The sequence below is a fragment of the Coregonus clupeaformis genome, chromosome 5 (genome assembly GCF_020615455.1).
Source record: "Coregonus clupeaformis isolate EN_2021a chromosome 5, ASM2061545v1, whole genome shotgun sequence".
NCBI lineage: Eukaryota > Metazoa > Chordata > Actinopteri > Salmoniformes > Salmonidae > Coregonus > Coregonus clupeaformis.
Genome location: NC_059196.1, coordinates 27,621,954 through 27,635,425, shown reverse-complemented (window position 1 = coordinate 27,635,425; position 13,472 = coordinate 27,621,954). Strand labels below are relative to the sequence as shown.

Here is a 13,472-nt window from a genome sequence, read left to right as displayed (position 1 = left end):
CTCCTTCTGGGGAGTGCCAATATGGCCGACCGGTGGCTTCAAAGCCTCTCATTGGCCAATACACAGCAACAGCAATCCAGGTTTATACATAATTGAAACCTACCTGTGGATTTATTTAGTCTCGGTCTGTGATACCAACCCGTAGTGACAAATAGTATATTCACTGAGGTCATCACTAGTTACCACAGCCACAAAGTAATAAACCCCGCTTATTTGTATAATTTATCTTCTTAAAATATGATTTTAAACCTAACCTTAACCACACTGCTAACGTTATGCCTAACCCTGACCTTAAATGAAGACCAAAAAGCTCATTGTAGTTGCAATAAATGTATACGATAGTCAATTTTGACCTTGTGGCTGTGATAATTAGTGGAAACCCTGAAATTCAGATCCAGCACGGAAAGGGGATTATTGGGTTCCACCCATGATTAATAGGCTACAAGTGAGGTCATCACGCACCCATGCGTGGCAGTGCGTGGTGGAGCGCGAGGGGAGGCATGCGCCTCAGTTAGGCGATAGTTACAAGACCATAGTTACAATATAATGGATCACATCTCACGTACAACGTGTCACTCACAGACGGTCGGAGAGTTTAGAAGTGAGTTGAGAAAATTAGACAGAAGGACCTCTAAGTTTTGACAACTTTCTAACTATGAAAATCTATGTTTAGTGTGACTTAACAACAGGTTATACAATTTTCATGATGTATTATGGATATAGCCCAGCCTTGGCTACTGCTCAAATTCATCTAGGCTATATGCGACACACGAGTCATAAAGACATGGCATCATACGCTGTCCATATTTCCACTCGCAATGTGACATTGTAGCATTGCTGACTAGGGAACAGCATTGCCTGCTGTGGCTGGGGAGATGTATCTCACAAAATGCGCCAATTACTTTCATTTTACTATCCCACAGACTCAGACATAGCAACACAATACACAGACACCACCAAAATATGCTACACTAGCCTATTCTAAACATGGACTTCATAACAAAATTATGATATTGGGATAAACTTGAACAAGAGCATCAACTCGTGGTGACATCGTTTCAGTGAATATAACCAAACAAAGTGGTACATATACTTCCCATCCTTATAGAGCTCCAAAATTATAGGCTATTAACAAAATGGGGGGAACTATTGCATGCTATAGCAAGATAATAAAACACCACAAATGCTATTCAATTTAATCGAAAGTGAAACGTCTTCATTGTAAGAACCAGCTCTACAAGTACACGCTATAGCCTATAGAAATGGGCTAATTGAGGTAATATTACTATGAATTGGAGAAATGCGTCGTAAAACGTTCTAAAGGCTGTCAAACCAATAGCAGAATAGACAGACAAAGAGGCTCTAACATGAAACAAGCAAAATCATAAACGAAAAGTTTATACACTTACCAGATTGGTGGTTAAATCAGTGGTCTGGGACGATCATTGTCAGATATTCGCGTACGCTGTATATATAAGGGATATTTTAAAAACATAAAAATAAAATGCCGGTAGGAAGTAGGGCTACCCCTCGCGAGTTCTCTGATCCAGAAATTTAAATACAGTAAAGCAGCTACGTCATTGGCTAAAACCCGTGTGGCGCGCGCGGGCCCCTTTATTTCCCCCCTATTTTCTTTCCCTGCGCCTCCTCTGCTGCTGAACTCATCACGAGTCAATGCGGGGAATCCACGCGCACCGGGACGGCAACGCCGGTGAGTTAACGGGACCGGGAGCCATCTGTCGGTATTCATCCGCATCGCCTCTTAGTAGCTTGCTCGCGCATCAATCAGGGCGCCTAAAACGTTGCTATGACGACAGAGGCTGGCATACATAGTTTACACAACAGACCACCTAACTTTACTAACCTTACTGACTTGGCCAATAGGCTGCTTGTACTAGACTACTAAATGACTTGATAAAAGATCAAGAATGTCTTTGCCATGACTTAAAGGGTGTAGCCTATGCAAAAACAATGCTTGCACTGTACATGACACTGGGCCTTATATAATATAATAATATAATATGCCATTTAGCAGATGCTTTTATCCAAAGCGACTTACAGTCATGTGTGCATACATTTTTACGTATGGGTGGTCCCGGGGATCGAACCCACTACCCTGGCGTTACAAGCGCCATGCTCTATAAGTCAAAGAGCCTGTCATGGTTTAGAGAATGGTTACTAAAAGGATGGGATGCAAGTTCACTGTCCTCATTCTCTCTCCCTCCATGATTGAGATTCAATTCACTCCCACTCTTAACCTGCAGATGCAGCATTTAGAAAAATAGCCTGAAATAGAAATAGCGCTCTCTCGAAAACTACAGGGTGTGCAGACCTCTCTCTCTCTCTCAAAGATAATCTTCTGATAAAGCAAACTTTATTATATTTACAGTAGATAATTGTGAAAACCTAACATTCTCACTCCATCCCTAAACTTTTCCTCTGATTGTGAAAACCTAAAACTCTGAAATGTTCTACTGGTCTGACTGAGTGTGTGAGTGAGTCTATGACACACTATCAACATCTCATTCTTCTGGCAGACAGGAGGTCTATTGTACAACACGTCTCAATCGGTCGTGTGTCTTCACTCATTGAGAGTGTGTGAGCGTAGACATTCATTCCCAGCCCCCTCGTACTAACACACAAATGCGGGTCATTTATCAGAGAATTTGACTTTGCTGTGTGTGTGTGTGTGTGTGTGAGAATGGTTTGTATAAAGCCCATTTCATCCAGGGATCTTCCAGTACTATACATTGTGTTGGTACAGAGGACTTACAGTCACTGTGGTGGTGTTAGTGTCACGGGTGGGATCTGAACCTCAGAGGGTGACACAGAGTTTTAGGTCGCAGCCAGGCCTACCTCATTATGAGAGCGCGAGTCCTCACCTCTGCTACAATAACTGCTGTAGTGATGCCGTCTTGCCTGAGATCTTGAGTTATAAGTTAGATCCCATAGATAGGGTCCAGAGTTGTTCCCGGCCAGGTCCATGGATAAGTATTCTTCACTCCTGGCTCTGGAAAACGACAGGGTGTGCAGACAGACAGACAGACATCACACGATAAATCCCAACTCCCAGCGGCGTAAGAACTACTATAGACACCTGGTAGTCAGGCACCAGTGAAATTATTTAATTCCAAAGAACCCGAAGTGACCAAACAGAAACAGAAACAGGAAAAAACTGTTAAGTAAGCATGACAACTGAAGTATTACCATTGATGCTGTCTCCTTACTCTTTTTTATTTTATTTATTTTGTGACAGTTATAATTTATACGTGACTGACAGCGCATGCCAGAGGAGAAAAAACATAGACAAGTATATAAAAATATGCCATTAGATTCATATCAACAATTGAGGACAGCGGGTGCACTATTTACAGAAAAAAAGGCAATACATACCGATATTTACATTACACAATAGACTTCTTTCACACACTGGCAGAAAGGTTACATACAAGAGTTACTGAAATTTACTAGGATGGCAGCATGAAATTATAGTGACGATTAGAAGTAGTGTGAATGGTCAATTCTGAATGTCTTTGCCACAGTGATATTCTACTAAATTCTGTTACTTGATTAACATGAAAGCTAGCATGGAAGTCTTTTACTTCATATTCTACAATGTTGTGTTTATAAATGTAGTATGCAGTTACTGTGAAAACAGAGGTGGGTGGGGGACCATGGAAATATAATGGGTAGAAAGAACTTAGTTCTAAAATCCACATGGTTCCACACAGTCTACCCAATATGACAGCTCAATAAAATTGATAGAATAACCAACAATAATTCCACACTTTGCTAAAGTACAGAGCACTTAGCAAGTACACAGAGACATGCTGCTCCACTAACATTTGTCTACACAGTGACACAAGCTGCTGCACCAACATACGTCTACACAGAGACACAGCTAGCAGCAGTTGAGTATCAAAGGACCAGGTTATCCGATTATATTTTACATTTTAGTCATTTAGCAGACACTCTTATCCAGAGCAACTTACAGGAGCAAGTAGGGTTATGCCTCGCTCAAGGGCACATTGTCAGATTTGTTTCACCTAGTCGGCATGGGGATTCGAACTAGCGACCTTTCGTTTACTGGCCCAAGGCTCTTAACCACTAGGCTACCTGTCGCGCCTGATTATCTGTTAGCCTCTTCATTGGCTCACAGTGGGGGAATTAGCCTAATGCTAATGCATTTGGTAGGAGTGGTTGAAGGTGATGTCCCCAGATGGTTTGTAGGGGAGTAGTGGCTTGGAGAGAGAAAACACTATCACCACTTGACCCTGAACTTGAGGACACTGGTTTGTGTGTGTGTGTGTATTTGTGTTGTTATGTAGGCTGTGTGTGTGTGTGTGTGTGTGTGTGTGTGTGTGTGTGTGTGTGTCAGAGCTCCTGTAAATCACCATCTCTTAGGGGCAAAGAAAGAGAGAAAAATACATCTATAAATTAAGTGCTGTAAAAAATACAAAGCTAAAATCAAAAACATAAATACTGTACAAACATATCTCTCCTACTACAGCCCCCAAAACAAATGCTTTAAAACACACTTCACTGCAGTAGTGGGATGTTGTTTCATTTCTTTTTAAATAGAAAAAAAAGTGATTATGGGTGAGAAAGAGGTGTATGTATGGGTGTGTGAGTCATAGGCTATGGAGAGACGAGCTGTGTTTTGTCAAACGAGTGAAGAAATTGTGTGTGTGTGTGTTTATAGAGTCTTAGTAGGTACCCTTGCCATAGATTGCACATTGGTTACTTGTATAATGTTACTCTTTAGTCTCCTTCATCTCCTTTTTCTATCCCTTTCTCCTCTCCTCCGTAGGATGGAGTGTTCGCATGGTGTGGGCCAAAAAGAGGAATCCAAAGATGGATGTTTGACCCCCTTCCTCCAGCCCTTCTTCAAACTTCTTGTTCCATTGTTACTTCCATCAGTCCAGCATTTGGCTTTTTGCAGAGTTCACAATCCTCTTCCCATCACTCGCCTTTCACCATGTCTGCCTCAATCTCTCTCTCTCCTTATCCTTCACCTAATCGGTCTGTCCTCATCCACACTCTATTTCCCTCTCTCTTTCCCTCTCTCTTTCCCTCTCTCTTTCCCTCTCTCTTCCCCTCTCTCTTTCCCTCTCTCGCTCTCTCTTGTTCCCTCTCTCCTAGTAAAGTCTGTAGAGTTTCATTATGACAGAGTCCACAGACTGAGCAGTACAAGTGGAGGGTGATTCATGCCGAAACACCAAGCACACACCACTCAGCGTTTAACAACACACACAGTTGCATCGGAACAAACTAAAACAACAACAGAAAGCTGGTTTGAAGCGACCCTGTAGTTTTTCAGTCTGGGCTAACAACACCCATGCACAGAGAGATCAGAAGATCTAGCAAAGGACAAAAATAACTGGACCTAATAAAAGGGGGAGGGGTTTGTGTGCGGTTTCAGCTGATGGTGGGGTTTAAAAGGGACTCTCATTGGCTCAGACCCGGGCCAGGGGGCTTGGCCTCACACCCTCCAGAGCAGTATGTTGCTGGTGCTGAGGGGGTGGGCTTTGATAAATGGGGCCGGCTGTTTGGCTCAGACCCTCCACAGCAGTAAGTGGTTGGTGCTGTCGTCCCGCCCCACTGTCTCACTGCTATTGGTCAGACGGAAGTCCTCGTAGCCGTCGCCACCTGAGATCACCAGCTGATTGGTTTTCACGGGTAGGAGGGTGGAGGCTCGTCGGTGAGCGGAGTCCCGCCTCTGCAGACCCCCATTACCCCCATCAACACCACTCTGGGCTGGGTTGCCTAGGAGACAGAGGAGTTCAAAGGTCATGAATTTGGAAGTATCCCTTTAAACATTGTATGACAAATGTGTTTGTAAGCAATTATGGTGCTTGAAGTGACGTGGTTACCTGTGGTATAGGCGGGCAGGGGGAAGTTGACGTCGAAGCCTTCAGGTAGTTCTATGGAGGTGAGGAACCTCACATGGCCAGTGTGTCCGTGAGCAGAGCCCATGGGGGTAAGGGGTGACCGCAGCGTCCCTGACACCGTCCCAGAGCTGACGGCTGGGATAGACAGGGTCAGGACCACCCCTGCACTGGTCCCGATCCACAGCAGGTCCTTACAGGCCAGGAGAGCTGTGATCCTCAGACACGCTGCCTTGTGCTGCCGGATGATCGCATCCGAACCTGGGCAGGGAGAGGGGATGAAGGGGAAGGTCAGAGAGAGAGAGAGAGAGGAGGGCGATGAGGACAAACGTCTTATTTAGAACTGGTGCTGCCATCTACTGGTTAAGCGATGTAATGCGCTGACTCTGAATTTGTATATGTGTGTGGGTGTGTGTGCAATGTAACTGCCGTTGTTAATGCAGTAAAGGTCTACGATGTTTTGGACACTTATGGTGTGTGCTCTGTGTTACCTGCAAGCATCTTGTGCACGGCGGGAGCCACGTCCACCTCGGTCAGGCTGTCCCAGGTCTGGGCATGGTAAAGTCTGATCTGGGCGCTACCCTGGAGTGCCAGCCACACCCCCTGGCCATAGCTCACCATGCAGGTAACACACCTACTGCTGTCTGTGCCCACCTGGAACCAGTGCTGCAGGGGAGAGAGAGAGAGAGAGAGAGAGAGAGAGAGGTTACAACCACCCATCAGATATTCATTTCATCCATCCATCCCATCCATTAGTCCACCCACCCACCCATTGATCCATCCATTCATTCATTCATTCACCCATCGTTCCATCCATCCACCCATCTATTGTGAATGGACCGTAATGTGACCATACCTCCTGCACCAGTGTGGTTGTGTTGATGATGAGAACACGGTTCTGTGAACCACACCACAGCTTCCCCCCAACCGGGACCATCTTAGTGACAGGACTACTGGGCGTGCCCAGACTCAACGTCTGAGATGACTGGGCGTCCCAGAAACTCCCCGCCTCCCTCTGGTAGACGATCACCTCTCCGTTGGCCAGGGACACAAACACCTTGTTGTCCAGGTACCTGAGAGAAGAGAGGGAGGGGATTGTCAGACAATGAAGTAGCAAATCAACAAATAAAGTCAAGATAAAGTGGTAGACTTATCCGATGGGGGCTAACATTAAACCAGCCAGCCATACTCACAGGATACACAGGATGGAGGCAGAATGCTGCATCTTCATGCTGTTCTTACGGTTGCGGATGTTGTCTGATGACTGGTACACATGGATACTGAGAGAGAGTTCAAAACACTGAGTTAGGATTTGTGTCTGTATGTTTGTGTATGTATGTGTGTGTATATGTGTGTGTGTTTGTGTGTGTGTGTATGTGTGTATGTTTGTATGTGTGTATGCGTCTGTGTGTATGCGTCTGTGTTTGTGTGTGTGTGTATGTGTCTGTGTGTCTGTGTATGTGTGTGTGTGTGTGTGTGTGTGTGTGTGTGTGTGTGTGTGTGTGTTTACCATCCGTCCTCTGTGCCCAGCCACACAGAGCTCTGGTAGGCCTCTGGGTCAATGCTGAGCAGATCCTCCAGACTGGCTCTAGTGAAGGATCCCCGGGAGGAGCGACGCATGGCTCTTCCGTCCATGGGGCTCTTGCTGTGGGGTCGACCTCTTCCACCCACCCCTAGCCTGCCTGGAGCTCCATAAGGACTGGCCTCTGGGTACTCCTGCTCCTCCTCACTACTGGTGGTCTCTGTAGCCATGTCCTTAGAACCAGACCCCTCCTCATCTAGGACAGAGGGACAAAGGATAGTTATGGTGTTTGAGTCGGTGCATACTCGTTACCATAGCTGGATGAATGGATGGCTTGTGTGTGTGTGTGTGTGTGTGTGTGTGTGTGTGTGTACTCACTGCCATAGCTGGATGAATGGATGGCTGTGTGTGTGTGTGTGTGTGTGTGTGTGTGTGTGTGTGTGTACTCACTGCCATAGCTGGATGACACAGTAGAGTGACTGGCTTTGCTCTGCAGAGTGGAGGAGGGGCTTGGAGAATCTTCATCGTCCGTGTCATCACTGTCAAACGGAACTAACTCAGGCCCCGCCCCTGAAGGGGGCTCAGTCAGCTCCAGCGACGAATGAGAGATGGAGATGTGTAGCTGCTGCTGCTGGGATGGGGTGGAGTCAACAGCTCCAGGGGGAAGGGCAGGGGAGGGCTCCACTCCACGTTCCCTAGGAGACACAGGATGCAGGACGCCGATTGGTTAGAAGTCAGTAACGTTAGCTAAGCAATGCAGGACATCAACAGTAAAGACTGATCTATGTGTTTGTGTTTGTATACTATGCTCTGTGTACCAACCTCCCCTTGAGTCCAGGGACAGCAGCGATGCAGATGATCCTAGCGGAGCAGACAGCGATGCAGGCCTCTACAGTGGGCTGGTCTCTGATGTTGAGCAGACACACCTGGCCCACGTAGCCATCACTGTTACACACCCACACCTCACTGCTGCTCTCTGGACAACTGTGGCTGGGGGAGGCACAGGAGAACTGGGGAGGGAGACACAAGACAGGATAGGAGGGAAAGGATTATGAATACTCAAGTAGGCTCGTTCTCCATCACAAAACCCTAAGCTTTCCCATGGACAGTCAGACTGGCCAGGTAACCATGTCACACCACCAGGGTTGGGCTCAATTCGAATTGAAGGCAGTTAATTGAAGAGGTAAAGTAAAATTACAATTAGATAATAATTGACTTCTCAATAAACTGAAAAGTAGAAGCTATTTATTTCACAGATTTACATTTCAGAATTTCAAATTCAAATCACTTTCTGAATTGGCTGCCTTCAATTCTAATTGAGCCCAACCCTGCACACCACCAGGACAGGCTGGTCTCTCTCACCTGCATCCCACTACGAGTCTTCATGATGGGGATAGCCTTCAGGAACTCTGGGTCCCACTGCTCCTTATTCATTGCTACACACACAGGACAAAGGAAGGGAGAGATGGAGGTTATTAACCTACAGTTTAATCTCAAGAGAAAGACTCAAGTGAACTATCCCTTTAATACGATGTTAAATAACATAAACATGTGTTTCCTCATACCCAGTTTCTTCTTGGCATCTTCGAAGGCCTGTTGGAAGTTGCTGCGTGTGTCTGGGGAGCTGAACTCGAAGACGAAGCTGGTTTCTGCCGAGGCGGTGGTGAGCTCCAGTTTGGTGGGCAGGAAGGTCATACTGAAGGCTAGAGACTGTTTCTCTGCTAGCTCCCTGTGGACCGACGCCATCAGGTCCTTTATCACGTCATCCAGAGACTGGGCAGCGAGAGAGAGGGAGGAGGAGGAAGAGAGAGGAGGTAGGTTAAAGGAGGTTTCTCAGAGAGAGAGAGAGAGCGGGGGGAGGAACTAAATGTAATTGTTTATGTGTGTATGAGATTTGTTAGATGTCTATGAGGCGTGTGTGTGTGTGTGTGTGTGTTACCTGGTGAGGGAAGCTGAGAGTCTCTGATAGTTTGCTGATCTGTCCCAGTGTACTCAGGTCCTCGTCCAGTCGACCAATCATCTTCTGGATGGTCTCTTTGTTGGTTGCCTGAGAGGGGCCTAACATACAGGAAAAGAGATGATGACATCTCTCATACTCACAGGAAACTACAGATCCCATGAGCACTGGGATACAGGAAGAACTACAGTATAATCTCAGTTGGTAGAGCATGGCGCTTGCAACGCCAGGGTTGTGGGTTCGATTCCCACTGAGGACCAGTACGAAAACATTTATGCACTAACTACTGTAAGTCGCTCTGGATAAAAGTGTCTGCTAAATGACAAAAATGTAAAAAATATAAACGACACATCCCATGAGCACTGGGATACAGGAAGAACTACGGTATAATCTCAGATACATACAGTGCATTCGGAAAGTATTCAGACCCCCACATTTTGTTACGTTACAGCCTTATTCTAAAATTGATTAACTTGTTTTTTCCCCCTCATCAATCTATACACAATACCCCATAATGACAAAGCAAAAACAGGTTTTTAGAATTATGACATTTACATAAGTATTCAGACCCTTTACTCAGTCCTTTTTTTTCTTATTTTTTAAATTGTTTTTTAGGGGGTAGATCAGCTTTAATATTGCAGATAGATTGGAGCTTCCATCAATGTAATTGTCTGCATCACTTCCAATCCCCCATATGTTTTTTTTTCTCGCAAATATACATACACACACATACATACATACATACACATATCCTTTTAAAAATATATTTCCCTTTATTACTTTCCAACCCCATCACCCCTTCCCTAATTGGAGTAAACTAGTGAACAACGATGCTTAGGCCTCTACTTCCAGCTTATACATACTATATACATTTTATGGAAACTCAATTTTACAATAATTCTATTTTGTTTGTTTTTACTCCTGAACTTCCTCTACCCTCAACCTCTCCGATCATTTTCATGATGTCCATCCTGTTTGCTTCTATATGCCATATCTTTCTAACTGTGCTCTTTCACAAAAGCTCTCAACCTACAACCTATATACTTATTATGGACACAGTATGCTTACATTATTAGTTATCTTGTTGATATTAGTTGTTGTTAGTTGTTATTAGTCCCATCCTTCAACACCACCCATCTACAGTGGGGGAAAAAAGTATTTAGTCAGCCACCAATTGTGCAAGTTCTCCCACTTAAAAAGATGAGAGAGGCCTGTAATTTTCATCATAGGTACACGTCAACTATGACAGACAAAATGAGAGAAAAAAATTCAGAAAATCACATTGTAGGATTTTTAATGAATTTATTTGCAAATTATGGTGGAAAATAAGTATTTGGTCAATAACAAAAGTTTCTCAGTACTTTGTTATATACCCTTTGTTGGCAATGACACAGGTCAAACGTTTTCTGTAAGTCTTCACAAGGTTTTCACACACTGTTGCTGGTATTTTGGCCCATTCCTCCATGCAGATCTCCTCTAGAGCAGTGATGTTTTGGGGCTGTCGCTGGGCAACACGGACTTTCAACTCCCTCCAAAGATTTTCTATGGGGTTGAGATCTGGAGACTCCAGGACCTTGAAATGCTTCTTACGAAGCCACTCCTTCGTTGCCCGGGCGGTGTGTTTGGGATCATTGTCATGCTGAAAGACCCAGCCACGTTTCATCTTCAATGCCCTTGCTGATGGAAGGAGGTTTTCACTCAAAATCTCACGATACATGGCCCCATTCATTCTTTCCTTTACACGGATCAGTCGTCCTGGTCCCTTTGCAGAAAAACAGCCCCAAAGCATGATGTTTCCACCCCCATGCTTCACAGTAGGTATGGTGTTCTTTGGATGCAACTCAGCATTCTTTGTCATCCAAACACGACGAGTTGAGTTTTTACCAAAAAGTTATATTTTGGTTTCATCTGATCATATGACATTCTCCCAATCCTCTTCTGGATGCACTCTAGCAAACTTCAGACGGGCCTGGACATGTACTGGCTTAAGCAGGGGGACACATCTAGCACTGCAGGATTTGAGTCCCTGGCGGCGTAGTGTGTTACTGATGGTAGGCTTTGTTACTTTGGTCCCAGCTCTCTGCAGGTCATTCACTAGGTCCCCCCGTGTGGTTCTGGGATTTTTGCTCACCGTTCTTGTTATCATTTTGACCCCACGGGGTGAGATCTTGCATGGAGCCCCAGATCGAGGGAGATTATCAGTGGTCTTGTATGTCTTCCATTTCCTAATAATTGCTCCCACAGTTGATTTCTTCAAACCAAGCTGCTTACCTATTGCAGATTCAGTCTTCCCAGCCTGGTGCAGGTCTACAATTTTGTTTCTGGTGTCCTTTGACAGCTCTTTGGTCTTGGCCATAGTGGAGTTTGGAGTGTGACTGTTTGAGGTTGTGGACAGGTGTCTTTTATACTGATAACAAGTTCAAACAGGTGCCATTAATACAGGTAACGAGTGGAGGACAGAGGAGCCTCTTAAAGAAGAAGTTACAGGTCTGTGAGAGCCAGAAATCTTGCTTGTTTGTAGGTGACCAAATACTTATTTTCCACCATAATTTGCAAATAAATTCATTAAAAATCCTACAATGTGATTTTCTGGATTTTCTTTTCTCAATTTGTCTGTCATAGTTGACGTGTACCTATGATGAAAATTACAGGCCTCTCTCATCTTTTTAAGTGGGAGAACTTGCACAATTGGTGGCTGACTAAATACTTTTTTTCCCCACCGTATCTCTTAACACCATCCATATTGGATTACTATTTGCCATATATTTTTCAACTGTACTGTGTTGTTTTACAAAAGTTCTGAACATTTCTATTCTCATTGTTTCTACAGATTGTAAATTGAAAATAAACATTTTTGCTAAAAGTATTATTATATTATTGATCGATTGACTATGACTTTTCAGATCACCGAGTAATGCTATCTGCAGGGATAGCTCCAGGTAAATATATTGCAATCCTTCAGCCATTCCTGGACCTGTGTCCAAAAACAAGCTACAAAATGGACAGTACCAAAACAAATGTTCTAATGATTCTGTCTCTTCGCAGTACTTTGTTGAAGCACCTTTGGCAGCGATTTCAGCCTCGAGTCTTCTTGGGTATGACGCTACAAGCTTGGCACACCTGTATTTGGGGAGTTTCTCCCATTCTTCTCTGCAGATCCTCTCAAGCTCTGTTAGGTTGGATGGGGTGCGTCGCTGCACAGATATTTTCAGGTTTCTCCAGAGATGTTTGATCGGGTTCATGTCCAGGCTCTGGCTGGGCCACTCAAGGACATTCAGAGACCGAAGCCACTCCTGCGTTGTCTAATCTTCGCCCCAGTCTGAGGTTCTGAGTGCTCTGGATCAGGTTTTCATCAAGGATCTCTCTGTACTTTGCTCTGTTCATCTTTCCCTCAATCCTGACTAGTCTCCCAGTCCCTGCCGCTGAAAAACATCCCCACAGCATGATGCTGCCACCACCATGCTTCACTGTAGGGATGGTGCCAGGTTTCCTCCAGACGTGATGCTTGGCATTCAGGCCAAAGAGTTCAATCTTAGTTTCATCAGACCAGAGAATCTTGTTTCTCATGGTCTGAGAGTCCTTTAGGTGCCTTTTGGCAAACTCCAAGCAGGCTGTCATGTGCCTTTTACTGAGGAGTGGCTTCTGTCTGGCCACTCTATCATAGAGGCCTGATTGGTGGAGTGCTGCATAGATGTTTGTCCTTCTGGAAGGTTCTGTCAGAGTGCCCATCGGGTTCTTGGTCACCTCCCTGACCAAGGCCCTTCTCCCCCGATTGCTCAGTTTGGCCGGGCGGCCAGCTCTAGGTTCCAAACTTCTTCCATTTAAGAATGATGTAGGCCAGTGTTCTTGGGGACCGTCAATGCTGCAGACATTTTTTGGTACCCTTCCCCAGATCTGTGCCTCGACACAATCCTGTCTTGGAGCTCTACGAACAATTCCTTTGACCTCATGGCTTGGTTTTTGCTCTGACATGCGCTGTCAACTGTGTGACCTTATATAGACAGGTGTGCCTTTCCAAATCATGTCCAATCAATTGAATTTACCACAGAAGACTCCAATCAAGTTGTAGAAACATCTCAAGGATGATCAATGGAAACAGAAGGCA

At 45.0% G+C, this 13,472-nt stretch overlaps 2 protein-coding genes across 2 annotated transcripts in view; both read right to left on the bottom strand.

Moving 5' to 3' along the window:
* Positions 1-1,655, bottom strand: part of LOC121566924 (tumor necrosis factor receptor superfamily member 19L) — a 35,477-nt gene extending 33,822 nt beyond the window's left edge. Inside the window, exon 1 of the mRNA XM_045211525.1 lies at positions 1,410-1,655. The gene's annotated coding sequence lies outside the window, so the exon portion shown is untranslated. The remainder of the gene's footprint in view (positions 1-1,409) is intronic.
* A 1,446-nt stretch (positions 1,656-3,101) lies between these two features.
* LOC121566925 (rho guanine nucleotide exchange factor 17) overlaps positions 3,102-13,472 on the bottom strand; it is a 115,680-nt gene continuing 105,309 nt past the window's right edge. Inside the window, exons 10-20 of the mRNA XM_041876848.2 lie at positions 9,350-9,468; positions 8,976-9,183; positions 8,773-8,846; positions 8,233-8,420; positions 7,861-8,105; positions 7,399-7,666; positions 7,082-7,168; positions 6,745-6,961; positions 6,380-6,554; positions 5,874-6,149; positions 3,102-5,766 (exon numbers count right to left, since the gene is read on the bottom strand). Of these exons, the coding sequence (XP_041732782.1) occupies positions 5,555-5,766; positions 5,874-6,149; positions 6,380-6,554; positions 6,745-6,961; positions 7,082-7,168; positions 7,399-7,666; positions 7,861-8,105; positions 8,233-8,420; positions 8,773-8,846; positions 8,976-9,183; positions 9,350-9,468 (2,069 nt within the window). The 3' untranslated portion in view covers positions 3,102-5,554. The remainder of the gene's footprint in view (positions 5,767-5,873; positions 6,150-6,379; positions 6,555-6,744; positions 6,962-7,081; positions 7,169-7,398; positions 7,667-7,860; positions 8,106-8,232; positions 8,421-8,772; positions 8,847-8,975; positions 9,184-9,349; positions 9,469-13,472) is intronic.